This window comes from Hyperoodon ampullatus (assembly GCF_949752795.1).
Source record: "Hyperoodon ampullatus genome assembly, chromosome: 1".
Lineage (NCBI taxonomy): Eukaryota > Metazoa > Chordata > Mammalia > Artiodactyla > Ziphiidae > Hyperoodon > Hyperoodon ampullatus.
The window spans coordinates 35,954,874-35,982,421 of record NC_136914.1 but is presented as its reverse complement, the minus strand read 5'-3'; the positions used below and the strand labels follow the sequence as shown (position 1 = coordinate 35,982,421).

At 40.9% G+C, this 27,548-nt stretch overlaps 1 protein-coding gene across 1 annotated transcript in view; it reads left to right on the top strand.

Moving 5' to 3' along the window:
- Positions 1–27,548, top strand: part of AFF1 (ALF transcription elongation factor 1) — a 218,310-nt gene that overhangs the window by 149,056 nt on the left and 41,706 nt on the right. Inside the window, exons 5-8 of the mRNA XM_079708903.1 lie at positions 16,851–16,895; positions 22,060–22,146; positions 23,080–23,116; positions 26,530–26,581. Of these exons, the coding sequence (XP_079565029.1) occupies positions 16,851–16,895; positions 22,060–22,146; positions 23,080–23,116; positions 26,530–26,581 (221 nt within the window). The remainder of the gene's footprint in view (positions 1–16,850; positions 16,896–22,059; positions 22,147–23,079; positions 23,117–26,529; positions 26,582–27,548) is intronic.

The following is a 27,548-nucleotide window of genomic DNA, read 5'->3' as shown; positions in this document are numbered from 1 at the left end:
ACTACCCTGCAAGGCCAGAACCACTGAGGATGACTTGGAGGAATATCTGAGGTTTTTGAGAATTCCCCAATTTGCAAAGACTGCACAGAGTTCTCCAGTAAGCTGCAATAAAAAGCTTGACTTCACAGGAATTATTGTATGTAACTGGACAAGTAGCTAGTGATGAGCTATAGTGAGAAGCGTGTTTCAGGGTGTTGAGTTCATGTTTGCGGCTAAAGCAGGATTATGAATCCAAGCATGTTATGGAATTTTAGGGCTATTGTTAAATCTAGTCAAGGACCTTTTGGATGTATTTTTAGTGGCCATTGATATCACCCAGGCTTTTCTGCTTCTGTCAGCTCCGGGTAGAGACTTGAGAGCAATAGGTCAGCTTGCCCTTTGTAGCTGGAACTCGGTTCCTAGAAAAGGTTTTTGAAAACATGTGTTTCTAATATGTCAAGATTGGTTTGGCCAAAAAGAAAATTGTAGCCTGATTTGTTTAAAGGAACGAAAATACCTACATGCCCAAGTTTGAATGCACAGAACATGGTTCAATTCTTAGTTGACTTTTATGCCTTTTAATATTTTGACTTTTATTTCCTGTCAGTGTGCTAGATATAAAGTAAAATAACATGCAGAACATATATACTACCTATAAAAGTTTTATTTTTATTAGGTTTTTTTCCCTATGTATAAAATTACAGTATTATGAACTACTTTTAGTGTTAATGAGTAACCTCAGTAAATTACCAAGATGGCTATGTTGAGGGATGCATCAAAAACTTAGGAAACGTAAGATCATTTGTTTTGAAATTCATGATGTTGGAATTACTTAAATGAATTTTTGTTCTCTAGACTTCTTAGGTTCCTTTGCCATTGATCCATGTCTGTGTGTGTGTCTGTCTTTGTATTTTTGTTTATGAGGTTGGGCTATAATGTGAGCATGAAAGTTACCCTACCTACTCTGTGAATAAATTGCCTTTATATCTTATTTTACTAACAAATATTTACACATAATGCTTTGTGATAGAAAATGTTACATAGAAAATTTTAAACTAAATGGGATTTTTAGTTCAGACACATCCTCACATGTAATTGTACAGACCCCATTACTTATTAGGTGGGGTTTCATAGGATCTCCTACTGGCTTCAGTATTTGGAATCCTGTAGATGGTTATATCGACCTTTAAAGCTAAGTGAAGATTAAGCCATTTGGGGGGGGCGGTTTCCACATCCCTGGTTTTTCGGGGAGGTGGGAAGAGTGGAGGATTGCCCATTTCATAAAGCCGTGTGTGTGTTTTTAAACTATGAGCATGGTGCTTTGCACAAGTCAAAACTGCCAAAGGGACAGATGTTGCCAATTTCAAATGTACAGGGGGGAGGCAAATATTGCTAAGCAACGGTGTACTTGAGAGAGCATTTTTAGGAGCAGAGCCAGGGGAGTTGTGTCTGGGAGCACTCGCTGCTGCTTACGGTTCAGTACAAGGGAAGAGATTAAAAGTTCTTTCCTGTCAGGGCCGCCATTGCAGCTGCCAGCACAAAATACAGTGACCTAGTGGCACTGATTAGGGCTGGCAAGGGGATGTATGGAAACAGGAAAGCCTTTTTGCCATGTAGGAAGGGAGTAAGACATGTTCACGGAGGTAAGTGTCCCAGTGCACAGCTGCCCCACAGTAAGTACCAGTGAGTGCAAGCCTGAGGTTCAGGTGGGGAAGACCTAGGCCTCAGAGGAAAACCTCTCTTTCTCCCCCTCTTTCTCTCCCCCCCTTCTGCTTCCTCCCTTCCCCACTTCCCTTCTTTCCTCTCTCCCTCCTTCCCTCCTTGTTTTCTCTTTTGCCTCCTCTGTTAGGGGCTAACATCAAAGAAGGGAAGGATCTGAATAAACTCTAGTTGAGTGCTGCTGTGTGCAGTGACCTTACAAACAAGGTAAATAAGCTTTCTAGCCACAGGCATTCAGCCCTCCCATGTCCCCTCCCTTCGTGTACACTTGATAGGTAACAGACAGGTGGTGTGGCGTGGCTTTTTTTTTTTTTTTCCTTTTGGCTGCCCCTAGAGACTTGGAATAGCTCTTGAGATTTGCACTGGTTGTTGGTTTGGATTATGGATTTTCCTTTCTCTCCCTCTCTCTTTCTAATGAAATAATGGAGTAAGAGCAGAGAAAGTATAATATAGTTTTCTATCTATCGCAAATCACAGCACATTTTTGGCAGTGCATTTTAAAGGAATTAAAAACATTTAAAAATAAGCAATTCCTTACCAGTCAGATATTTTGTCCCTCTTTAAAACCGTCTTCTTGAGCTTCTGGATCACTTGGCAAACATTGATGGCTTCTTTTGTCTTCCCAAAGTAAAGGTACAGATCGAAGATATTGGCAGCGGAAAAACTTAAATATGTTTGTGTACAGGTGTGCATTCCCCCCATCCCTTCTCTCTCTCTCTCCCTCTCTCCACCACCCCCCCGCCCCCCGCCATCCCTTTTGGCTTTTATTGCTTTGTTTTTGTTTTGTGGCAGACAAAGAGAATTTAGGTCAACTATAAAAGATTGTGGAGCACCTACCCAAGTTTTAGCACATGTCGTATTGATTTCTACTAGTCTAGGAATATTTAAAAGTGTTCTTACTTCAGTGCAAGCAGGTGTAGTAGATAAATTTTAATGTTTAATGTTCTTGTAGCGTTATGGGTCTCATTAATTTATTCAGCATAGTTTGTGGTCACATAGTCCGTATCTATCTGGGGTGTAAATTTATGTGATTAAAGGCTAATTAGAGAACATGACAGTGTTTCCATTTTTTTCCCCCTCAAAAAATAGAATTTGTTTAAGGTTAAGCAGTAGTGTATCTTCCATCGGCAAGAGAGCTCCGAAATTGGACAGAAGTAATGAGAAAGCAGGGAGAACCCTCAGGTTGTTATAGCGTAAACTCTTCATTGATGAATTTAAATTTAGTTTATGCCTTTTGGCTTTTCAAAGTAGGAGCTATGTCATAAAACGAGTTGGAGATCTGTTACACTCAGACTTAGGAAGCAAGAGAGTTTTCCAGTGATTTATGTTCCTCACAGGTTTTTGTTTTTGTTTTGTTGTTGTTGTTTTGTTTTTTTCTGTACGTGGGCCTCTCACTGTTGTGGCTTCTCCCGTTGCGGAGCACAGGCTCCGGACGCGCAGGCCCAGCGGCCACGGCTCACGGGCCCAGCCGCTCCGCGGCATGTGGGATCTTCCCGGACCAGGGCACGAACCCGCGTCCCCTGCATTGGCAGGCGGACTCTCAACCACTGCGCCACCAGGGAAGCCCAGGTTTTTGTTTTTGGTTTTAAAGACCATGCTCTAGTTAGAAGAAACTGTTTTATTTGTCCTACAAAATGCTTTTGAGAGAATCTTACTAAGGAGATGATTTTCTGACATTGAGATGCTTCTTAAAAGTTTTACCTAAAAGAGAGAGAAAAACAGATTCAGATTAAGACTTACCCGCTCAGAGGCCAATCTAAAACTTTTCAGGTTCATTTAATGCTGCTTGGTAGACAGCATTATCGTGACGATATTAATAATACTACTTATTTTAACAGAGGATTTGGCTGGCTGTATACCAATTAAAGAACTTGTTCAAAGGATTTTTGTGATTGGCCCGTGCTCCTCCCCTTTCCCCAAACTGACACTGTGATTATGATAATGTCAGAGAAAAAGTACAGTAGGTTCCAGGAGCCTTTTCCCCGGCGGGGCGTGGGCCAGGTGCGTGGAATAGTCAGGAGGGCCACAGTTGGATTGATGTACAACTGAGATATAATTTACCTCTGCTGGATTGACCCCCCTGTCCCTTAAAGGCAATTTTCAAGAGGAGTCGCTTTTGTTGTTCCTATCAGAATGATGGCCTATTTTTCATATCCTCTCTTCTCTGGCACCTAGATTCTGCATTCTAGAAAGTGTAGAAGGAAAAGGAGAACATAGGAACGACAGTAAATGCAAGAATATTGGGAGTTGGGACAAATGTGGTTGAGTTATACTGTGCCTTAAAACACTCAGAAAGTTGGAGTCTTGGTTTAAGGGCTCCGGATTAAAGTCAAAAGAGTACTTTTAAAACTTCATTGCATGTGTGTGTGTGAGGGGATGAGAGAAAGTAAGAAGGACTTCCAGAGAAGTATATTGAGATGGAGAAAGATGGGCGGAGAGTCACTGCTACATGTTTTCAAAATGGGTATAAACGTATTGTTTCCTACTGTAACTTTTAGAATTGTGGTCTGTGTAAGATGTGATAGAATTGTGGTAGATGTACTACGGAATGCTTAATACTTTTAAATTCAGCAGGTATTAGAGCACATTTATTTTACAAGCAAAGGGAATTTTCTCCTTGGCACAGATTACATACCTATTTAAAATAAATTCAAGAATAATTCTTTCATGTATATTTATCTGGCCTGTCCCTTGTATTTATTTTTTAAAAATACTGGCACTTGTTGAGTGACTGTTTATTTAAAACTTTGTTATTAAACATATTTTCTTTTACTTTTGCCAGTTCAGTAAATCACTTTATGAGTTGAGCTTTCCTAGAAGTCTCATGCAATTTGTTTATACTTTCAGACCAAAGTTACATACAAAGATAATGCAGGAAAAAGAAAAGATTATTAAATCTACTTGAGGTTCGGTGACATTAGTAAGGTTTCTTTTTCTTTGTAAAGAATCTGGTTTTTAATAAATTATAGAAAAGCTAAATAGTCTCTTAAATTTAGGTGCTCATTGATATGATTAAATAAGTGACTTATAACCACCATAATGTTCTATTAAATAATTATACTTTCTCGAATGATCTTTGGCCCTTTTTCTAGATCCTGGCAAGTAATCTGTTTGTTACCCAATATTAAAGACCAAAAAAAAAAAAAAAAGGAATTTACTTATTCAGAATTAAGATATAAAGGGCAAGGCCATCTTTATTTGCCTTCTCTCCTCTGTGCTTATTATAGTATCAGTAATCCCCAGGGCAGTTTGAAGCTCAGATTGTTTCCTCAGAGTATATATTGCCTCTTGCCTACTGCTTCAGTAATTTTCTTTCCTTTTTTCCCCTCTGGGTTCTGTTTTTTGTTTTTAAAAATCATGATGCCAGGAGACAGACAACCAACACCTAGCCCAGAGGAACTGTTGAGATTACCACTGGAATAAGTCCAGGATAAAAATCTTTATGTCCTTTCAGACAAAGCGTGGATTAAATGGCTTATCTTATTCATATGACTTCAGTTTCTTTCAACCTCATCCAGAAACCGATGGAAAGTTTTTTTTTCCCCCTGGTGCCTCTGTAGTCTTCACTTATGCCTAGCTATTAAAAAAAAAAATGTCCAGGCACACTATGAAACACAGAATTAGACATGGTTCCCGAACATTGTTTTCCACTTACATTTGATAGACACATACACTCAAAAAGGAGCGGTAATACAGGTTTATGCATCTATAAATCCTGTCATGGTTGACAAAGTAATTTAGTAGTGTTGTTTTAGACTCAGAACCATCCCTTAATATGATTTGTGAGAGAGTACTTGTGTGTGCATGTTGTGTGTGTTTGTGTGCGTCTGTGTGTGTGAGGTGGGGAGAGAACAGAGTAGGATGGGAATGGAATAAGCATGGTCACAAAACACCATCACACTTCAGTTTAACACCCTCCCTGCAGTGGTATATTTTAATTGAAAGACTGCTTGTGCTTTGCAAATCAGTGTACCCACTCAAAAATCAAAATTTAATTCCTCTTAAAAAAAAAAAACCTTAAAAGTTGTTTTAGTGAGCAGAATTGGTTACGGAAGGGGAGTTAGGTCATGTAGTTTGGACCATTTGAAAGAACTTGTCAGTTTATTATCACTGGAATGGAACCACTGTCTAGACTTGTTCTTTGTGATGTCTTTTTCTTTTTTTAAAGCAGTGCTTTTTAGCCAGTCTTACTAAATCATTCATGGTTGCTATGCCCACAGTGGGCTTCGTGGGGTCTCATGTGATCTGTCAAAGGCACAGTGTTTTCAGGTCTTAAAACACTGGGGATTTCTGATTCCTTATTACACTGTGAATGGTAATAGTTCACAGTCAAATGTTAGAAAGTTGGTGAATAACTGAGATTAGATATATTTACTCTCAAACAGTGGTAAGTTTTCTGCATTTGTTTTTCATCCAGGTACTTTGTTTTTAAGTCTGTTTAAACCTATCTCAGGTACACCCCACCCTTGTCACTTTTACACCAAGAAGCTATTTGACATATTGTCATAAAGAATATTTACTGAAAACATTTCTGCATATAATGCAGCAACATAGATAGTATTTTTTTTTTTTTTTTAGTGTTTCAGTCCCCACCCCCCCGTAAATTTATTTATTTATTTTTTGTTTGTGTTGGGTCTTCGTTGCTGCACACGGGCTTTCTCTAGTTGCGGCGGGCGGGGGCTACTCTTCATTGCAGTGCACGGTCTTCTCACTGGGGTGGCTTGTTGCGGAGCATGAGCTCTAGGCGTGTAGACTTCAGTAGTTGTGGCTCGTGGCTCTAGAGCACAGGCTCAGTAGTTGTGGCACACGGGCTCAGTTGCTCCACAGCATGTGGGATCTTCCTGGACCAGGACTCAAACCCGTGTCCCCTGCATTGGCAGGCGGATTCTTAACCATTGTGCCACCAGGGAAGTCGCTAAATAGTATTTTTTAAAATAAAAACTATTTCATGTGACTCTGTAGAAGCCTTACAAATATATTAAAATTTATATACTCATGTGATCTCAGGAAGTATAGTAATAAAATAAATGAAACCAGCACTTTTATTACTCCCCTAATATTCATTTGTATATTTATATAAAGTAAGTGTTATAATTATATATGTGGGTAACAGCTACTCATGGTTTCTATTTTTATTTATTTAAACCAGATCTCAAGAACTAGATCCTAGGTTTCGTGACTAAAAGATGCCCTCTGTTAATAGAGATCAAAACAGAATTTCCAGAATATTTTAAGTAGTTCAGTTAATACAAATTATGAGCTTTTGTACATTTTATATACTTTAGAAAAGTAAATTCTTTATGACACTAAAGCAAATTGCTTCACTGGTAAAAATCAGAGTAACTGGAAAGCAACAATAAACTCTCTAGTTTCTCACATTAATCTTTAAAGTACATATAGTTCAAAATACTTCTTCCTGTAAGGGTTTAAGTTTCAGTAATGATATTTAGGGTCTTTTTTTTTTTCTTTTCATTTTTTAGCCTGTTTTTGCTCTAGCTGGTGAAAAGCAGGGAGATAACATAGTTCGCTTATAGAGGAGTTTACCTAAAGGTGAACTTTGTAAGCATTTGTGTGTGTTAACTCTCATTTAATAAGTGAGTTGGGGTGCTAGCACATCTTCCAAGCTTCCAGCATTCTCTTTCTGCATTTTTCCTGGAATATTTCTTGATCTCCAGTCTCAAGGAGATACACCCTTCCTTTACCCCACCCAAGTATGCCCAATGTACCCTTCCCCCAACAATCATGATCTGATGTTACTGTCACATCAGAAACTGCTCTCTGAGAAACATCCTCAAATTGCACTTAGGCAACTACTCCTTGGGTGAAAAACATCTCATTGAGTTGATGGTGGTGATAGAATTTCATTATTTTTTTTTTTTCAGTTGAGGATTTCTGTATCTTAAAAAACAAAACAGCCTTGTTCTGTGAAGTTGCCTAGAGTTTTGCAAATTTGAGCAAACACACATTGCTTCCAATATACAGGAAAAAATGGAGAATTCACTCTAAAATATTCCATAATTACTTTCTGGCTAGCTCATGTTTGTGAATTCTGTCGGAGATGCCATGAGGTGGCAAGATCAGGTTCATTCATTTGACAAATATTATTTGCGTGGCTGTGTTAGTCCAGAATTATGTTAAGGCCCTGGGAGATACTGGGATGAATAAAGCCAGTCCCTTCCTGTAGGAAACCGTTCCGGGGGAGACAGATTAGAGCACCATGGGTTACCATTTGGAGTTGAAGGTGGGTGCAGAGTCATGGTGAAGGAAGACTTCCAGGAAAGGACAGCCAGTGTTTGTGACACCCATGTTTCCAGACTGCTGCCCCTTTTCTAGTTCCTCCAACATGAGTAGAATTGCTTGGTCTTTCCACAGTAAATTTTTGTTGGATGATAGCTGTAGGTGACCTGTAGATTCCTCATCATTTAAAATAATCTTGTCCTTCATCAATCTCTTTCCTCTTCTCCTTGAAACATTTACTTGGAGAACTATAGAGATTTCTGCAGTTAGCATAACAGTAATTGTGGTAGCCTCCATGCCTGGCACACCAGTTTGGCATTAAAAAGAGACTTCCAGGGCTTCCCTGGTGGCACAGTGGTTGAGAGTCCACCTGCCGATGCAGGGGACACGGGTTCGTGCCCCGGTCCGGGAAGATCCCGCATGCCGTGGAGCAGCTAGGCCCGTCAGCCATGGCCGCTGATCCTGCGTGTCCGGAGCCTGTGCTCCGCACCGGGAGAGGCCACAACAGTGAGAGGCCCGCGTACCGCAAAAAAAAAAAAAAAAAGAGGCTTCCAGGGAACGCGTAATTCCTTGCTACGTATTGAAGCTTATCACCTTAAAAAAAAAAAAAAAATACTACCCCAAACCCTGCCGTTATTTGAAAATATTTGAGTAGAGATTCAGGGTGTTTAATTTTTTGAAGGGAGAGTTTGATGTTAAAATTGGTTTGCATTATAATACTATTCATCTTCAGGAAAACTGTTAAGAGTACCTTAGTCTCTGTTTTCTGACCCATTATCCTTCCTTCCATATTAACAATCTATAGCTTTCCTTTTTTTTTTTTTTTTTTTCTTTTTGTACTATAAGTGTGTCCATAAATCTGCCCAGGGATTTAAAAAATTCTTACCTAAAATACTGGGTGTGGAAGTAGACGTTTAGATAGTTGCCCAAAGGGCATGACACTTCTGAAGAAGTAATACTGTTAGAACCTTGTGCCTTTTTCAGCCCCGGTGGACATACCCAAGCAGTATGAGCGAGTTCTTGGAATAGGCCTAGCTATTTAGGTAATTTACTTTGTATTCACAGAATAAAATTGATTTTATGCCAGAACCTTGCTCAGGCAGGCCTTTTGGTTTCCTCCTCTAATCTCTCTCTGGGAAGTGCTGATTATTGCATCTTCATGATAAGTGCTTAAGTTTATTTGTGAGGCATTAGCTTTAACGTGCATTGTCTTATTTCTTCCTCACAGCAATCCTATGAGGCTTTGTCTATTTCAAATGTATCTGCCCAGTATTTAAGCATGACTAATTAAAAAAAAAATAGAAAGAACCCGCCACTACCCCCACCCCAAATACATCTCTTTCAAGGGCTTTGTAGCATTCTAGTTTGGGAAACAAGAGTGAACTAGCCAGCAAATACTGGGCCAGACACCAAGTCCTAGGTTTTCCCAGGAGCACCTCACAGGAAGACTGACTGTAAATCTAGGAACAATTCAGCGTGCTGAGTGTTACATGAGGCAAGCCCAGAGCTCCGAGGAGGAAGCTGTGGACAGATTCATATAGACGTGTGTTTGGGAGAAGGAAAGTTACGTAGAAGAATGCTAATAGAGAGTAAACACAAATGTGGCAGAGACTTTTGGCTGTACTTTTGAGTAAAAATTTTTATCCTTAATTTTTAAAATCTCAATCTAATTTTTGTATTTTTCTTTATAAATACATAATATACTTCATAATGCAGAATTTTAAAAGATATACAGTGAAAATCTTCCCATTACTCTAGCCCTCCAGCCACTTAGTTTTCGTTTCTAGGAGTAATTAATGTTATAGATTTCTTATGTTTTTCCCAAAGGTGTTTTATGCATAATAAGTAACTCAACATATATAGTCTCCTCTGACGTCACCTTTTCATTTCAAATCCTGGCATGTATTGCACCTGGTTTTTCCCTCCCCCTTAACAGTATAGCTTGGAGATTACCCAAATCAGTGCACGAAGAGCGCCCTCATTCTTTGTCATGGCTGCGTAGTATTTCTGCCTAAGGGGCATGTAACACAGTTTTCTTAGCCAATTACCTCTAGATGGGAGTTTAGATTTTTTTCAGTACCTTACTATTTGGAGACTAGTGAATAGCTTTGTGTGTATATCTTTTTGTACATGTAGGAGCTGGTGCTAGAGGTAAAATTGCTGGGTCAGAGCATGAGAAAATAGAATTTGGTGGCTCCTGCCAAATTGCTATCTTCAGCGATTGTGCTGTTTTACCCTCCCACCAACCACGGTATTTGAGCGCCTATTTCCCCACATCTATCTCATAGACACAGAACTGTCCGTCTTTCTTTTTTTGTTTTGCCAATCTGATATGTGAAAAATAGTTTCTAAGAGTAGTCTTAATGTTTTGAAGGAGAAAACAATGCAAAACAATTTCCTTTTTGTCCCTCGTATGTTTATTTCTGTGTAGTTTGTTAATTAAGATGTTGGCTTATAATTCAAAGAAGCTACAGTATTTAGAAAGTCTCTCATGCTCTAAAAATTGGGAATTTGTTTTCATATTCTGAGTTTGGAGGCTGAAAACTGTACCAGCAAATGTTGGTTGGTTGCCTCTGTGTGTCAGGCAGTGTGTGATTGGTGATTTAGCAAGGCAGAACTGGCCCCTGCAGTCATGGAACTGGTAATCTAGGAGAAGCAGAGATGGTGGGACATGAGGTGGTTTGACAGCCATGGGAGCACATGCACAGTTTTGGGAGTGAGAGAATCAAGGAATATTTTCCAGAAGATGGTCTTTAATCTGCCACTCAGAATCTGAGTAGGAGTTTTCCCGACACAGGTGGGAGAGGGAAATGGGTTCCAGGCAGGGGCAAGAAGAGTGTGCTTTATCTAGTTAGTTTGGGATAGGTGAGCAGCAAGTAGATACTATAGACTGAACCATAGTCCAAAAGTTGACATATGTTTGAAGAAAAATAGCACGAGAATTTGTTTAATCTTTTAAAACATAAAATGAGAGAGAACCTATTGGGGTTTTCTTTAAAAGCTGTCACACCAGTGAAGACTGCTTTGATAATGTTGGCCCCATGTATTTATTTCACATATCAGTGCCTCCTGATAGGTTTTTTTTTTTTTTTTTGGCGGTACACGGGCCTCTCACTGCCGTGGCCTCTCCCGTTGCAGAGCACAGGCTCCTGACGCGCAGGCTCAGCGGCCATGGCTCACGGGCCCAGCCACTCCGCGGCATGTGGGATCTTCCTGGACCGGGGCACGAACCCTTGTCCCCTGCATTGGCAGGCGGACTCTCAACCACTGCGCCACCAGGGAAGCCCCTCCTGATAGTTTTTATAAGTTTATTTATTGATTGATTGATTTATGGCTGCTTTGGGTCTTCACTGCTGCGCGCGGGCTTTCTCTAGTTGCGGCGAGCGGGGGCTACTCTTCATTGTGGTGCGTGGGCCTCTCACTGCAGTGGCTTCTCGTTGAGCACGGGCTCTAGGTGCGTGGGCTTCAGTAGTTGTGGCATGTGGGCTCAGTAGTTGTGGTGCATGGGCATAGTTGCTCCTTGGCAGTGGGAATGTTCCCGGACCAGGGCTCAAACCGTGTCCCCTGAATTGGCAGGCAGATTCTTAACAACTGCGCCACAAGGGAAGTCCCTCCTGTTAGTTCTTAAAGGTTCACACTTGACCTTCATACCAACCCTGTGAAGCGGTTAGGATTGATAATATTATCCCTTTATTGCCATGAGGAGATAGTCCCAGGGAAGCTGAATCTTAGCCAGCATTGCCAGAACCAATCCCCGGCAGAGCCAGAACTAGAATCCAAGATCTTTTGACTTCCCTCGTCAGCACTCTGCCTTTGTGCTCCCTGCAGTTCTGGTTAGTGATAACTAAGCCTTTTTGAGAACAGCATTGTTAAAAAAGTGCTGGTCTGTTGAAACTTGAGAGGCTTAAAACACAGTATTGCCAGAGCCTCCTGGTCTTAACGGTGAGGTCTATTTCTTCCGTCCGGCTCTTTTTAGCTTATTAAAACAAACTGTGTCATGCTTAGAAGACATTTACTGACATATTTTATTTTGGTATCAGTGCATTTCCTTAGGATCACACAATGTCATTCCAAGAGGAGTGAGAAATCAGACCGAGGCCAGCATCGCTGCCTTTTCTGGTCTGAAGTACCCGCAGTAGTAAGAGGCAGTTAAGTCTGAATACTAACTTCTTTGCACAAACACAGGGAAAACAGTACTCTTTGAAAATGGTTTTGGTCATGCATACGACAACTGGGATCATATCTCCTCCTTAAATACTAATCTATTTGTCTCTTGCCTGAAGTTGAGGTTTTTAGAAAAGTAGTGTAGCAACATTCGGAAGTCAGGCTCAGTCACTTGAGAGTGTTGTGTGACCTTGGACATGTAACTTAATTTCTTTAGAATTCAGTCTTCATTTTAAAAACTGGGGGTTATACCACAAAGATTGATGTGAGAATGAAATGGAGCATTACGCAGGATACCCTCAAATTTTTATTTCATTTTTAGTGTCTGTAATAAGGGATGTATCTACAGTTGATGCGTACATTTAGTGCCGTAGCTTTTCCCCTGCCAAGTTAATGATGGTGCATTTTACGATAGATGGTATCAAACGGAGAAGATGTGTGAGAATTTAATGCAGTATCAAGTACAATATGTATTCAATAAGTAGCTACTATTTTTTTTTTTATTATTGAATAGGATTATGGTTCCTGTGTTAAGGCCATACCCCATGGGGAAGTGAGGGCTCTGCTGGGAGGTCCGTGTATATACAGGACACCGTATATGTGAGGTAGCCGACCTGGTCTCTTCTAGGAACCTAGATGTTAAAGGTGGGAGACAACAGTGTGATTTGTGGTTGTTAGTGTCTAAAGTCAGTGCCTCTGACCCTGAAGGTGCGCTAGACAGGGAAGGATCTGCAAACTAGAGCTTCTGCATTCATGCAGTTAGCACAGATTGTTGTTGTTGCTGCTTTTTAATCATCCCTTGTTCTTTGAAGAAGTCTTACCTAAAGATCTTCAGCCTTAACTTGGCTGAGCTTCAGAGAAGCTGATTATTTACTCCTTGCCACAGTGTTGAAGGGAGAGCCTGGCTTCTCTGAGTAGGGGTGGCATTACTCAGCTGGGGACCCTGTGGGGAAAGTGGATTTTAAGGAAGGGGATTAAGCCATAATGGTTTGTTGAACTGCCCCTCCCTTTTTGGCAAGTCTCCTTCCAGTGGCAGACTTGGAGGTGCCAAGTTGTACTTTTTAAAACGAGGCAGCCGGTCCTTATGGCTCTTCCTCTGCAAACAGCTGAGATACCTACTGTACTCTAGTTTGAGACTCTAATTTGGGTCAGGGAAGAGTGGGGATATGAATCTTGGGTAGATGGAACATAAAATGGGCTCATGCTATACAGACGATCTGGTAAACCTCCCCCCCGCCTTTTTTTTTTTTTTTTTTTGGTACGCGGGCCTCTCAGTGTTGTGGCCTCTCCCGTTGCGGTGCACAGGCTCCGGACGTGCAGGCTCAGTGGCCATGGCTCACGGGCCCAGCCGCTTTGCGGCACGTGGGATCTTCCCGGACCGGGGAACGAACCCGCATCCCCTGCATCGGCAGGCAGACTCTCAACCACTGCGCCACCAGGGAAGCCTTCCCCCCACCCCTTTTAAATAAAGCTGTAAGGCATACCTTGGTACACACAGAAGTATTTAGAGGTAAAAGGGCATTAACTCTAACTCTCTAATTTACTCTTGAATGGCTCAGTGTAGATGTGTGGTTGGAGGGCAGGGAGAGAAAAACAGAAAGCAAACTGTGGTAGAATGCCAGCATTTGGGGAATCTGAGTGAAGGGTTTGTAGGAATTTCTTTTACTGTTTTTATTATTTTTCTGTAAGTATGAAGTTCTTTCCAAAGAAAAAGTTGAAAATACCTTGAGCATCTTTCCATGCAAGTACACGTATTTACATTATTTTATGATCATTTCCAGTTATTTGCCATTATAAACAGTGCTGCATGGAGATCTTTACATATGATATATCCTCATGTATTTGGAATGGAATTCTGGCACCCCTTTGAAATACCCCCACTTTCATAATGGACCTGATAAGAAAATTCACAGTACATTAATCAATTAATGCTTGAGCCTTAGACTTTAGTTAGAATTTTAAACGGGTTAAATGGTGACTGTTGAGCAATATTTATCTTACCCTGATACCAATAAACAATAATCTGTGGAAAAAATGTCTTCAGTCCTGGTTCATCTCATGTAATAAAATTTTAGGGGAAAAAAAATGAATCTTTTAGTGACATGAAACGTCTTGGCTAAGGGTTGACGGCTTGAGTAGTAATGAAGATCAAAACGTCTTTGAATGTCCTGAAATTGTAGCTTCCTGACCCCATTCTTTTGGAAGCAGTGGGCAAATCTTTTTTGCCCTCATTCCAACTGTGCCTCACTGTTTCGTTGATTGCCGTATTTTTTTTTTTTTTGGCTGCGTTGGGTCTTCGTTGCTGCGCGCGGGCTTTCTCTAGTTGCAGTGAGCGGGGGCTACTCTTCGTTGCGGTGCACGGGCTTCTCATTGTGGTGGCCTCTCCCGTTGCGGAGTGCAGGCTCTAGGCCCGCAGGCTTCAGTAGTTGTGGCACGCAGCCTCAGTAGTTGTGGCTCGCAGGCTCAGTTGCTCCGCAGCATGTGGGATCCTCCTGGACCAAGGATCGAACCTATGTCCCCTGCATTGGCAGGCAGACTCTCAACCACTGCGCCACCAGGGAAGTCCCTCAAAATTTTTTTAATTGAAGCATAGCTGATTTACAATGTTGTGTTAATTCTGCTATACAGCAAAGTGATTCAGTTGTACATACATATACATTCTTTTTTTTAATATTCTTTTCCCTTATGGTTTATCATAGGATATTGAATATAGGTCTCTGTGCTATACAGCAGGACCCTGTTGTTTATCCATTCTGTATATAAAAGCTTATTATTTTTTTTTTTTGCGGTACGTGGACCTCTCACTGTTGTGGCCTCTCCCTTTACGGAGCACAGGCTCCGGACGTGCAGGCTCAGCGGCCATGGCTCACGGGCCCAGCCACTCCGCGGCATGTGGGATCCTCCCAGACTGCGGCACGAACCCGTGTCCCCTGCATCGGCAGGCGGACTCTCAACCACTGTGCCACCAGGGAAGCCCCGGTTCTGTATATAAAAGCTTATTACATCTTCCACCCCCAGCATCCCACTCCATCCCTCCCCTAACTCCGTCCCCCATGACTGCCAGATATTTTAATTGGATTCTCATTCTCATTCCAGCAGCAGATAGGACGAGGGGACTATTTAACCAGTCAGGAGTCATATGCTCTGTTCTCTTGATTAACTTTCAACTCCTAATTGTTGTTGTTCCTAATGACGCGTTTGAAAGATTAAAACCGTAGGATATAATTACATTTTACCCGCAGGTCAAAACAGCATTCATTGTTTCTGACATTTGTGCTATAATATTTGGTCCAGTTTTTAGGCATTCTTTAATAGTCTTGAAAAACAAAGATTGGGTAAGCAGGTCCTGTTGTTGACATGCATAATGCATAAAGGCAGGTCCAGTAGGGCCAGCAGAGAAAGGGGATACCCTTGATTCTTTGGTTATACCTCCTAACTTCCAGACCCTACCTCAAAAATAGCAAACTGCAAACATTTCAATAAAATCATCTCCATGAAATTTACATGTTTTAAAACCAGACCTAGGCAGGTCACATTGCATCTGAATTTTGTCGTGTCCATTAGATTCAATTCCAGGAGAGTGTGAATGCTGTATGCTCTTTTCCTTTTTCCTTAAAGAAACTGGAATGAGGGAAATGGTGGATTAATAAACCCTAGATCAGGAATTAACAACCAATGCTGTATTAAATTACACTCAAATTAGAGATGAGAGCCCTGAAAAGAACCCTTTTCCGTCTACACTCTGGCTGTGAGGCAAGCATTGGACCAACTGACTGGGAAGAACAGTGCTTTCTTCACAGCAGGGGCAGTAATGGGAGGGGTGTGTGTTGTACAGGAGTTGCCCAGGGCACTTGGCTCATGAATTGACACACAACGAAACCTGATATTCTATTAAAAACTGTGAAGTCAGGGGATTTGTTCCATATCTCTAGTTAAGGAAAAGTGATTTTTTTTAAAAAAAGATTTTACTTTTCCATTTTCTTTGTACTTAAAAATGTAAAGACTGTAAAGTGACATTTCCTAGAAACTGTGGTTGTGATACTAGCAACAGCAGCTGTCATTTGTTTAGCTGGGGATAAACAAGGTGATCTTTCCTTTAAGACCCTAGGTAATCTCCTCTCTCCCTAGGGTCTGTCTCTGGAGAACTATTGTGTGTGTGTGTGTGTGTGCATGTGTGTGTGCATGCGTGTGTGTGTAAGATGGAAATGCTGACTTCAGGTAGGGCTAGAATTTAAAATGAATTTTGGCAGGTAAAATTTCTAATATTTCAGAATATTACCATAATATTACCATAAAATCTATCCTTGATTGGATGCTGGCCTCCTTCCTGTGGGCTCAGTAAGATGTGCAGAATGATTGCCGTCTTCATGTTCACATAACTTGGCTCACTGGACAGATGTTGCTATAAAGCATCAAACTAACACCACCTCCACTTTTGTTATATCTGTTATTCCCCTAGATTTACTAATGTACTAATTTTCTTTAATATACATATTTTCCACCAGAAGCTTTTGACCTAAGGGTCATAATTCGTCTGTCATTGTCTCCAGCAGAAACCTTTCCTGCACGATTAGGTCAGGTTAATCTCTCTGGTTTTATTTCGTCCAGAATGTGAAGTTTCTCCTATTTAGCTCGTAAGAGGTGGGCCCTGAGGTGATTCTACTTACAAGAGTGTTGCTGTATTTATTAATACCAGCACTGTAGTTGTTTTTTGTTTGTGTGCTAATCTTTTTCTTGCTTTTCCCGTTCAGCAGACCTACTCCAGTGAAGTCCATTGTGTTGAAGAGATTCTGAAGGTGAGCTTATTGTTATTATTTCTTGCTTGAAGAAATACTTAAGTAGGCAGACATATATTCATTTTCTTTGACTTCAATGAACAGTTGCCGTTCTGAACTTTAAACAGTTTCTCCCCTCATACCTCCCAAAGCAAAATAAACCAGAATAATAACAAAGAGAGTCTTAGGACATTATTGAACTATCTGACAGATTTTAATTGAAGTCTACAAACTGCAAGGCATTTGGACCAGAGTCTTACGACATCTCCCTTAAGCTTTTCTGGTTGTCTGTAGAGACCCTGGAGAATTGCTCACCTCCCAGAGAGTAGATGCCCTGTGTGGCTGCAGCAGGGGGCACCAGGGGTTAAGTAGTGCTTGGTTTTCACTTCTTGGTGTTTTATAGGTGACACTTTATATGTTTGGCCTTATCGTCAGTGAGACCATGAATTTTTAAAGGGATAAAAAGAAAAATACTAGAAAGTAAATGGACATCTTTACACCTACCTTGAAAGGGTTATTTTTTGCTCTTGTTGATTGAGACCATGCCAGGAACATTTGTGCTGCTTCTACAAATACATCATTGAATCCATTATCCATTTGTTCAGTTTTCCTTGCACGAGGATGACAGATTCCTTTTAGAATTCAGTTCCAGGAAAATAAATAAATTCTCCTGATGAACCGGCTTGCTTTCTTTTTATCAGAGAAGAATTATGTAAACTGTTATGTGTCCCATTTTGGCTTTAACTTCCAGGAAATCTAGAGCTAAATTTAATGCTCAAATACAGTAATTGTAATGACTGAGAGTTTTGTTTATTTCTCATTCCTCCTCTGTGGCTCTTAATTTTCTCCCATGTCACTTTTAATGATACTCTTACTTTATCTTTTGCTATAAGGTTTCTGATTTTTGTTTTCTGGTTTTTTTGGAAGTAGGAGAGATATGACACATGTACCTATTAATTTTTATCTCCACTGCACACTTTTTTCCTCAAAATATGCTTGCCCAATTTTTTCCTTTTAAGGTTTCATTGCAAAGTATTAAGTGAGGTGGTGCTGAAACCAGTAATTAAGTATATTGGTTACCTTCTCACTTGTGCAATTTTTGACAAAGGTGGTGTTTAGCCAGATGTTTGGAAAACAGTTCCATTATTTTTGTTTTACTATCTTCGGTATCCTACTTTTGTAGTTAGAGTTTTCTAAGAAAGAAATACCTCTAAGGAAACATACTTTGTATTGCTGAAAATGAGAAATTTTTGCCAACCAGCAAGTAAGATTAATAATAAGATATCTTGATCAAGCTTTTGTTTTATCCTCTCCCTCTGGTATTTCTCAAATTCTTTGGTAAGATGAGTCATAAAAGTAACAAACGACTTAGTTATGAAATAACAGCCTTAGCATTTTCTCTGAAGTTGTGTGTGATTTGTTCCATGGTTATTTCAAAAGTAAATGCAACAATGTAGATTAGTTGTCTCCTGCATGTGTCAAATGCTTCTGCTAACGTTTTGATGTGTGTTAATGTACGACTTGTTGAGTCCTTTATGTAAGGTGATAGTATTAGAACATCAGGCAAGCATTTTTAATTTAATAAACTCGTCCATCCTCCCTCCCCTCTCAGCCAACATCACTTTAATGAGTTCTTGCTTACCTGGAAATGCTTGCAAGTAGATGGTTAATGCGAGCCACAGGTGAGTGTTTTCATTTGGAAGTCTTAAAGAGAGAGAGTAAATCGCAGGATGTCCTGGACTGAAGAGGGGCATGGGTCTCTGCCTTGTGGAGACTTAGAATCTGTCCCCTTCTCTTCTCCTTTTTTGGGGCCTCAGTTAAGTCACGTGTACTCCCTGGACTTCAGTTTCCTCACGGGTAAAATGAAGGCCCTGGGCTGGTAGATAGTAGATGACTCTAGGGTCAGATCCAGCTCTCACTCTCTGATGTGAATCCAGATACTTCCCTCTGCCTCGTGGTTCCTGTTCTTATCTCCTACCAGTAATTTATGAAGATTGCCAGGAATCCTAACACAGATCTTTCTGATGGGCAATAGAAGCAGTAAATAGTTCCCTAAAGGAGAAAATCAATTATAGACGACAGTGTTTGGTTCTCTGGTGGAAATGTTAAGAGTCGCAGTGTTTTACTGAAGGGGCACTGGTGGCCTGTGACTTGTGCAGACTGACAGGGTAAGAAGGTAGCAGGCAGACACTGCCGGCAACCAGGAAATTGGTCACGCACAAGGGTCCAGATGGGGATGGTGCCCTCAGTGGGTGTATGGAAACAGCTCAAGCTTTCTACAGCCTGGACAGCCTTTTGGGGCAGTTAATGCAGTGCTTGTAGACATTATCTCAGTGCAACATTCCAGTGACACTGGTACAATGAGTGGTAGCATTGTACCAGTGTCACTGGAATGTTCATTTATTCAGCAAATATCCGTGAAGATGCACATACTTTTCTAGGCACTGGGGTGCCGTGTGAATAAGAGTCCTTGCTCTTGTGGAGACCATAGTGGGGAAGATAAATATATAATAAAATGTCAGTTGTTGATAAGCGCTATGAGTCATATAGCAGGCAAGTGATTGGAGGAAAGGGCAGAGGAAAGTGCAGAAGCCTCGAGGTGGGAACAGGTTGGTGTATTAGAAAAACAGCGATAACCAGACAGAGTGTCTAGAGCAAAATGAGCAGGGTGGAGAGTGGGGAGGAGAGAGCAGCTGTGGCACCTGGAAGGCCAGGAGTGAAGCAGGTGCTAAGTGATTTACCCCCATTCATGTGATAAGTCATTGTTAAAGCAGGGAGTGAATTCAGGGCCCTGCAATTCTGGGCACCCTCCTCTTCTTATGGCCCCAATTCTCGTAAGGCCTAACTTCCCCTAGTAAGCTGAGCATTTAGGGAAGTATATAAATTCTTTCACACTATCAGCAAACCACTTAAGGCCTGAAAGAGTTTATGCACTTTCCAACTGCCTAATTTAATAGCCGGGGCAGCCTTAGGCATTGAGAGTACAATAGATATTTCCTGGGAATCATTGGTGACTAAAAGTCATAGACACCACTGGGATTCTATAGAGAAATTCTTGGAAGACAGAAGGATGATACTTTCAGACACCTTTGCAATTGCTACAAGGTTTTACATCGTAACGTTCTCATGGTCCCATACCTTAGAGTATAGTCAAATAAATAAAACAACAGGAAACTCTTTGGTGCAGTATTAAAATTCTTTAAAAACTAGGCTTTTTATTTATTAAGTGCTTTCTCTGACCGCGTATTCCAGCACTTTATGTTCTGAAAAATAAGTGGTCTTCGTCTACCTCTTCCTGAGAACTAAGGCTCAGAGAGCTCAAACTCCTCAGGCAGACCTGACCAGCAGGGTCAGAGTTAAGATCCAATCTGGGTCCCTGGCTCCAGAGCTGCTACTCTTTCCCTTATACTTTAGTATAGAATTCCTCTTTTGTACTGAACAAAAGATGGTTAGTCAAGTGAGCAAGGGCGTGATATCACCTTTAACAAAAATTACTCGAGCCAACATCGGTTACTTTGCTTGTCACTGTGCCAGGTCATTTCTGTCTGTTCTGAGGTTCTAGCAGCCCAGAGGGCAGCTGTGGGGAAGGGCAGGGAAGATGTGCGCAGAGGTGGGGAATGGGGATGCTTGCCCAGCTCCACCTCCAGTTGTTGCAAGGATCAGATGGCATTTCTGTGGTGATGGAGAGGTTGGTCAGCACTTGGAAAAAAGCACAGTGTGTAATGTAAAACAGATAGCTAGTGGGAGGCAGCTGCATAGCACAGGGAGATCAGCTCTGTGCTTTGTGACTACCTCGAGGGGTGGGATAGGGAGGGTGGGAGGGAGGGAGACGCAAGAGGGAAGAGATATGGGGATATATGTGTATGTATAACTGATACACTTTGTTATAAAGCAGAAACTAAACACCATTGTAAAGCAATTATACTCCAATAAAGATGTTAAAAAAAACCCCAAAACACAGTGTGTTGTACAGGTGAGGTAATATAGCGTTATCTGGGGTCTCCAGTGTGCTGGTGGAGGGTTGCTTGTCAATCTTAAGCCAGTTTGCCTGGCAGGTCTGACACACGTGGGGATGGACTTCTTTCAGACTCCAACGCAGAGGGACCATTCCCTGTGCTCTCAGCCATTGGCTTCCTGGGGGACCTGATCCTGTCATTTTAGACCTTGTTTTTCTCAGCTGTAAAAGGAAGGGGCTGGCGTTAATCTCCAGTGCCATTTTAGCTCTTCAACAAAGTGTGTGTGCGTGTGCATATTTGTGATTAGACACCTTTAATGTGACATTTTGTTTTCCAGCAAGTGAATGTGCTTAGAACGCATGTCAAGATAAATATATTAATTTGGAAGATATAGAAATCTTGCTTCCATGTAAACAGTGAATAGAAATGAAACTTCTGTTAATGAAAAGGGACGGTCACTTTTTTTTTTTTTTTTTTTTTTTTTGTGGTACGCGGGCCTCTCACTGTTGTGGCCTCTCCCATTGCGGAGCACAGGCTCCGGACGCGCAGGCTCAGCGGCCATGGCTCACGGGCCCAGCCGCTCCGCGGCATGTGGGATCCTCCCAGACCGGGGCACGAACCCGCTTCCCCTGCATCGGCAGGCGGACTCTCAACCACTGCGCCACCAGGGAAGCCCAAGGGACGGTCACTTTTTAAGGCCCTCTCTGCAAAAGTTCTTATGTACTAATAATGTGTATCAGGGAAGGGTCAAATCCATTAAAACTCTCCCAAGTGGAACAAGTGACCTGAATTACTTGTTTGCTTAAGTCAGACAGGAAAGTTCTTCTTCCTTTGAACTTAAATAATTCCAGGAAATGCAATAAGGAAGCTGAGAGAGAAAGAAAGCATTGAGACAGGACTGAGTTTTCATAGTTACACAAGCTCTGGTAATACCTACTACCGTTTTTATGCTTCATGCTGTTCAGAGTGTTAAGACCATTCCTGTTCTATGCTCTTGTTTTTCTTCTTCAAACTGATGTCTTTTCAGTTCTGTTTGTTGGAGAGCTTCAGCTTTTGAACATAGCCCGCCAAGTAGGAGCTTTTTCAAAAAGTAAATGAAATAACTTTTAAGATTTCACTTTTCATTTACCATCACTCCACTCTACATTCAGTTTAAAAAGTTAACTTAAATAGCAATAAATGTTCTATTTATAATTTACTTTTTCTTCCCGTTCCAAATCTCTTTCCAGGAAATGACCCATTCATGGCCTCCTCCTTTGACAGCAATACACACGCCTAGTACAGCTGAGCCCTCCAAATTTCCTTTTCCCGCGAAGGTAATTCCTTACAAGTCTAGCAGGCACTGCATCCACACCAGTGACAAGTGTGAAGTACCGCTGTGTGCCAGATTAATCAAGTAGTATGTGTTGAACTCTTTGGAGATTAGGTTAATATTGCAATTAATTTAGCTACTAAAGTGCTTCCTAATGCTTTCAAATACTTCACTCTCCAATTATGTCAGTAAGAACATCTTACATTTGTATAGGGTTTTGTAGCTTATGAAAGTAGTCAGGACTTTACAATAAATTCTTTCATTTTTGAGGTTCTTTACCTTAGGAGAGGGACACGGAGATGCAGGAGAGTTAAGTGAGGTAGGGTGTCTGCTTCCTAGTTCAGGACTTAGATACGTTACAGATACACATTTACACTTGTTATACCTCCTACATTTTCTTAAAGTTTAATGCAATCAGCTGCATTCGTGATGGTTTTAATAGCAAGGTGAACTGCCTACTTGCACATTTCTGTTAAAGTATTTGTGAACAGTATATTAGCAACACTGTCCCCTCACCTCTTCTACTTTTGGATAATATTCAGAATATAGAAATATCACCTTCAGATCTGCGTTCAGTCCAGCCTGTTACACATGCACATTGTCAATATATTATCGCTCTTCCTTTCCACGATGTCATTGAGGTTTTATCTACCCAAACCAGAATTTACCATGTTAGATACTTTACATATTTTCTAATGATAGTTTTATTCTCAAAAAATATAATTTATTATTATTGATTTTAAGGTGAAACATTATACTTTGTGCTGAAAATCCTTGACACCAAAGGAAGAATAAACTTTAGGAAACAACAGAAGCAGTACAACCTATTTTATTAAAAATTAGATTTATCAATATTTATCAGATTTAACAGTGACGCAACCTTGGATTTCTAAACCTTAATATTTTATTAACTAGAGATTTTTATTTTTCTTTCTAGGATTCTCAGCATATCAGTTCTGCAACCCTAAACCAAAGTAAGTAAATATGTGGAACTGATTATTGCATTGGAGAACAAAGCATGGTTTTTACTGTTTTAATGTAGAAAACATTAATGAAAAATGCTCCAGCAGAGATGAAGGCTTCCTGTGGTTACAGAATAGGAAGGAAGGGCAAACGTAAAGCTGTTCCTTAGGTGGAGTTTCAGATTATTGCAAAGAGTTAACGAAGATGTCTTAATAAAGTACCTAACAAATAAAATATAATTTGGTATTACCTCACATATGATAAATATCTTGAGAGTGACTCTAAATGCATTTTTACCCAGAAATTGTATATAAGAATAGATGGGGATATTTTGTGTGTTTCTTGTATTTATTTTAAACAAAACCAAGAAGTTTTTATAAGGAAGAGAGCACATAGCTTCTCTAGACCTTCTGTATGTACTTGTCATGTAATTCTTTTTTTGGTTCCTTTTAATGGATTGTAAATACTTGAGAATTCAGTGGGAAACAGAAGAAAGCTAACTGGATCCAGCCTTTCTCTTTATCAGTAACCTCTCGGTTCATTAAATTCTTGGTGTCCCAACTACATGCAAGGCCTTTCAGGCCTTACAAAAATGACTGGTGTATTTGCAGTCATTTAGTTCATCTACATATGGTGAGTGCCCAAGTTATGAAGTGTTAGTCTTCAAAGGATAGGGAGACCAAAGTAGGGTGCGTGGTGTGCATATATGTGTTGGGAGAAGGTTGCTCATAGATATTCCATAGAGGTGACTCTTCTTGAAATATCTCCACCTTATTCTTTTTCCTCACATGTGTTTTTCCCTTGATTATCCTATTGTTTAAATTGCAAGGATATGAGGAGAGTAAAAAAGATGAGAAAAACAAGAAATAAAATAATCTTCCTCTAGAACAGGGATAGGTACTATAGCCTGAGAGTCAAATCTGTTGTACAGCTAGTTTTTGTGAAGAAGGTTTTATTAGGACACAGCCATGCTCATTCATTTGTTATTATGCCACAAGGTATGGCATGCAAAGTCTAAAATATTTACTATCAGACCTTTACAGAAAATGTTTGCTGCCCCCTGCTCTAGAAGTACTGAATAAGACTTTGCAAATAACTCCTAACTAAATTTCCCCCAGAGACTTCCCTGGCAGTCCAATGGTTAAGACTCAGTGCTTCCACTGCAGGGAGCATGGGTTCGATCCCTGGTCAGGGAATGAAGATCCCATATGTTGTGTGGTGTGGCCAAAAATAAATAATAATAATAATAATAAAAGTAAATAAATTACCCCCAAATGCAGAGAGATAAACCTGATCATCTTGCACAGTGTTGGGGAGACTGGGAAATCTTTTTTTCTCAACATCTTGGCAGCCTATCCAAAGATAGATAACGGGTGAAGTGGCATAAGTGTGCAGGTGGGTCACCAGCTCAGCTGTGGGCAGGATTGCTGTGCGTTCCTTTACCTCTTTCTCCTCACCCCACCCCCAAATTTGCTAGGGCTGCCAGTCATGCAGATTATATGCCTTCCACTGAATTACTTACAGCTTGCATGATTGCTACCTCCTGGTTTAGAAAGACCCTGTAATCCTTTAAACTGTCTGATTTCTCCTTTTAGCAAAATATAGTTGAACATGAGCTGGTAAGCACTGTCTTCGCCAGGGTTGGTGGCCCTTCAGGCCTGTGGAATAGTGTAGGCCGATTCCTCGTTGCCCTGATGAGAAGTTTTCAGACACTGGCAGGTCTCCTGTAGGTCTTGGCTCAGCAGATGCTTACCTTGGGGTCTTTTATGCTGCTGCTGGAAACCCTTTTTGCCTCTGTGAGAATGTGGCCTTTGGGGGGCCTAGTTGGATCCTGGAGGGGTCTGGTTGTATGTTGGATGAAGAAGGAATGGAGTGTGTGCAGATACAGCTTTCAGAAAAGTGGAGTGTGACATATATTTCTCAAAGTATGCCCAGCAAGATAATTCAAATTTCTTGAAAAATTGTGGTTTTGGAGTCTGTAGAGAATGAAGTATAGGGATTTTACTTGTATGTCCCAGTATTTATGTTCCCATGTGCAAAAAACACGGCTGCCTAAGGATTACCAGAGCCTCGTTGAGCTTAGGACCGGGTCAAGATGACTGTGTAGGAGTACATGTGAGTGTACTTTAGCCCCTCTAATTTGTAGTGCCAGCCCTAGCTTGCTAGCCAGAAGGGCAAGCAATTTAAAAATATCATATAAGAGCTGCTGCCACCATGAGGATAAAGCGTTTAATTGCAAATATTCAAGGGCCTCCACATGACATTTGTGGTCACTCTCCTCACCCCTGTCTGAAAGGCACCCGTATTTCCATTCCCCTTCTGCTTCAGGTCCATATTACCTCAGGCCTAGACAAACACAGCCTCCCAGCTGGTCTGCAGCCTCCACACTTAACATTTCCCATTCCTTTCTAGGTTACATCAGGTAGCACCAGCAGGTTAATCTTTCTGAGGAATAGCTGCATCGTGCTTTGGAGATGTCTCATTCCCTGACAACTGAAGTTTTAACATCCTATTGTGGCACTCACAGCCCTCTAAAATCTGACTTCCCTGGCCCCCCATGCTGCCCACCACACACTCTGTACCCCAGCCTTCCCCTGTCATAATCTGTACCATTTCAGCGCCTCCCACGTTCGGCCTTCGCTCACTGTCTCTTCTGCCTGAAGGCCTTCCCCACCCTTATCTCCCTCTTGCCAGCAGTCATTCTGTCAGAATCTCACCCATCCTTTGTGACACAATTTTTTTTCTTTTCTAATTTGCCTTCTTTTGTCATGACCAACAGAGTGACCAATCTGTAGATTCCCAGGACATTTCATTTAGATGATTGATTTTCGTGCTGATTTTGCATTGCCTAGGGTTGTAGATAACACGTGCCTGTTTGATGTCCCTCAGTCAGCTGTACGCTCATCAAGGACGGGGTCAGATACCTTGAACATCTTGGTGTCTAATAGGCAGTTGGTAAATAGCAGTTGAATAAACGAATGGGGGTGTTGAATAGTGGGGGCTGGGTGGGAGCACAGTGGGCCAAGGACAGAGTCTTTAAAAGAGAATGCTAGCAAATCACGGATAGATATGTGACGTGAAACCAGGTGAGGGTGACTGCAGCCCCATCCTAGTGCTTCTACAAGGCAGCCCTGCCAGCTGACAGCAAGGAGGGTCTCCTGCCCAAGGCAGTGTGGTCGGCATGCCGGGTGGCGCTTTCAAAGTGTGTTCTCTCTGTTTAGGGCTTTCCAGTTCTGAGCAAGTCCTCTCTCTAGACGTAACATAAATGTTATTTTATAAGCAGTGTATAGCACTCTGGTTGACATAATTTAAGTATACTGAGTGTTTAGGTTAAAGTGGGGGGATAGCAAAAAAAGGGATTTATAGCTAACGGTCTCATGAATTTGTCATTGTTCTCCTCTGATCATTTTTCCCTCGCCCACAGAACAATATGATACATCTTCAAAAACCCACAGTAATTCTCAGCAGGGAACATCGTAAGTAAAATGCTTTTGTTTATTAAAAGTTTATAATATAACATTGTAATTTCCCATGTAAATCTGTTGCTTAGATTTTTTTTTCCTCCTTGCTTTCAAGTAATGACTCATAAAATACTGCTGCAGTGTAAAGGGAAGAAATGACTAACATTTCTATTTGGATTAAATTCTCCTGTTGAAGGTTTAGGTACCGTAAGAGTTTGGTAAGGGGTTTTCTCAAAAAGAAAGGCATTTGAGCCATTATTTACATATTAACTGTGGAAAATAGAAGGTTTTAGCTTTATAAATTTCAGTCTTAAATAGTTTTAGCTTGTGGAAACAAATTTTGGGGGATGTGCACAATTTCAGACTTTCTGCCACTTTTTTGGCCTACTTTTAACTAATAAAGAATGAGTCTTACTGCCCAGCTGTGCTTTATTAAGGCCAAGTAAGTCCAGATATATTTTGGGTTTTTGGAACAGTTGAAACTACATAGTAAAGATTTTTAAACCAGCATTTTGACCCAATTTGTCATTTCTTCGTGGTATTGAACTAGTATTTCTTTCTTTTCATGACTAGCAGTGGTTCAGGGACTAAGTGAGGAGGCCTTTCTCTCCTCAGTATTTGATCAGGTACTAACACAGAGTTGCTAGTCTCTGAGGATTTCAGGTTCAAGCTCCAGCTTTCTTCTATTTTCGAGGCATAGTATTTGTTCCGTGTATTTTAGGAGGGGGCGTTGCTGTGGACTGAATATTTTAAAAACTGTATAGTTGAGGCAAAGAGGTTCTTTAATCTCCTCACCGTGACTGAATATGGAACGGGGTTAAATCACTATTCCTAAGTGCCAGGTCCTTGATGCAATTGTTTTCACATCTCCACAGCAAAGTAAGAAAAAAAGAATAATGATTTGTTGTTGTTGTTGTTAAAAAGATAAATTTATTGGGAGTTCCCTGGAGGTCCAGTAGTTAGGACAGTGCGCTTTCACTGT